Source organism: Bison bison, unplaced genomic scaffold (genome assembly GCF_000754665.1).
Source record: "Bison bison bison isolate TAMUID 2011002044 unplaced genomic scaffold, Bison_UMD1.0 scf7180017864524, whole genome shotgun sequence".
Lineage (NCBI taxonomy): Eukaryota > Metazoa > Chordata > Mammalia > Artiodactyla > Bovidae > Bison > Bison bison.
The window spans coordinates 3,476,584-3,478,697 of NW_011495075.1; the positions used below are offsets into that span (position 1 = coordinate 3,476,584).

Here is a 2,114-nt window from a genome sequence, read left to right on the forward strand (position 1 = left end):
AGGACAGAACTAAGAACAGAAATGGAAGATTCGAGCAGAGGATTAAGAAAACAGAAACAGCAACGATGGAAGGAATTCGCAGCTTCAGTTATCCATGTTGAAGGTGACGTGAAATCCATTTTTCACCAAATATCCATGAAATCTGCCTGAGTCACATGGAATTGCCCCGAGGCTAGAGCGCCCGAAAGATCACAGAACTAGTCTGTGATTACAGAAAGAGACAGTGCAGTTGCTCCACGTGTTCTTTGCCAAAGAAAGGTCCCAAACCCTAAAATTTCATAACCTAGGACGTCACAAATAAAGGAGTTTAATTAACAAACGTTCATCCACAATGACACGCCAAGACGTCCAACTGAGTAATAAGTGGCACCTTCCTGTCTTCAGCGTCAGGTGCTAAATCTAAGCTTTGGGGTTTCTCATTGCCAAATGTCGAGTGACCGGACGTGCGTGGGGCTGGGGGGAGACTGGAGGAGGCCGGGGGTGGGGAGAAGAAACGAGGGAGGGAGGAGCTGAAGATCCTGCCCAATAACATTGATCCACATCCATCACACTAGACTTGACCAGCGTCTTGTTTTTAGGTTAAACTAACGTTGGTGTCGGCAAGGTTCCAATGAGCCCTTCTGCTTTCAGGAAAAGAGCCTGGTTCCCACTGATCGTATTCTCGTACTTGGGAGAGAATATTCTGGCTTGCGTCGGGGGCCACTATTTCACTTACTCGGGTTCACCGTTTGGAGGCTTGTTGTGATGGCTCCGTGCAGAGAGCGTGGAAACTCTCTCAAGGTGAGGGTCACCTACTGTTTTAAATGTTCCCTCTCCTTTCCACCCCCTTCCCATCCCTTCCGGCAAAAGTAACCAGTTTCTGTGATTGAGACGAACTTACTCTTCTGTAAAAGGTGGGTATGTCAGTAGGTGGAATAAACTGATCACAATCTGCTATGCTTCAATGAGTTTCATATATTTATAAGACCTCTATGCCATGGGCTAAAGTTTCTTTAGGGAGCGGACACATGTATACCTGTGGCCCAGTCGTGTTGATGGACGGCAAAAATCATCACAGTATTGTAAAGTGATTATCCTCCAAATTAAAATTAAAAAAAAACAAACAATTCTGAGGAGATTTCAAATGTGCCTCATTAGAGCTGTGCTCTATAATTGTTAAACCAGGGTTATCTTAGGGACATTACCTATCTTCTTAATGATTAATCAGGGTATCTATAACATTTTCAAAAACAATAACATGTAACCAGTGTAATTTATTTTTAACTGGATGTAACCCAATTTTTCTCTCTCCTTTGACATGTGAAATATATGAACTAATTGTCAGCATCCTCATTGCTTAAATTTAATTTACCTCAGGATTAGGACACTTGTTAAAACAGTTAAGGTGTGACAATACAACTTGGAAATGATTATTTAAAATATCTCAATACTGTCAAAACTTTTCTGTTGCAGGAATTTATACATTTTATATATATATATAAAATTATGTTTAGAATTCTAATTTATCATATAGTTCCCTAACTATGAAGCTCTGCAATCTGACCAAAATAAATTGCTGTCTTTATAGTGATAAAATGTAAAAAGAGATTGAAAACTTGCCGTATGGTTTACTGGCAGGTGTAAGAAAAGCTATAATTTATACACAGTAATTCGTCTACAAATAATAATATGCTCAGGTAGTTATCCAACTTTATATCTTACAAGTAGGAATATTAAGAACAAGAGAATGTCGAGGGCCACTCATGATTACAAGGCTTGTCTGTACAAAATGATTTCACTAGAATATCACAGAAAATTTTATCAACATTAAATAAACAAAGTTAGCAACAAAAAGTAAAATAAGTAAAATGTAAATACCTTGAGTAGAAGGTTGGGTAGAGTTTCCTGAAAAAAGGAAAACAAACATCTCTTAGAAAGTTTCAAATTTCACACATACATATGTAAAAATATATATATATATACACGTATAGCATCTCTATGTTAATTCACATTCACAGTCACAGTTTTCAGTACCTTTCTCCCGGTTAAACCATAGCTCTTCTCTCTCTTTTTTTTTTTAAATTTTATTTTATTTAACTTTACAATATTGTATTGGTTTTGCCATATATCAAAAT

At 37.6% G+C, this 2,114-nt stretch overlaps 1 protein-coding gene across 6 annotated transcripts in view; it reads right to left on the minus strand.

The window, feature by feature from the left end:
• PTPRC (protein tyrosine phosphatase, receptor type, C) overlaps positions 1-2,114 on the minus strand; it is a 129,571-nt gene that overhangs the window by 71,000 nt on the left and 56,457 nt on the right. For all 6 annotated transcript variants that reach the window (XM_010831088.1, XM_010831084.1, XM_010831089.1 and 3 more), the window contains one exon: positions 1,858-1,884. In XM_010831088.1, the coding sequence (XP_010829390.1) occupies positions 1,858-1,884 (27 nt within the window). The remainder of the gene's footprint in view (positions 1-1,857; positions 1,885-2,114) is intronic.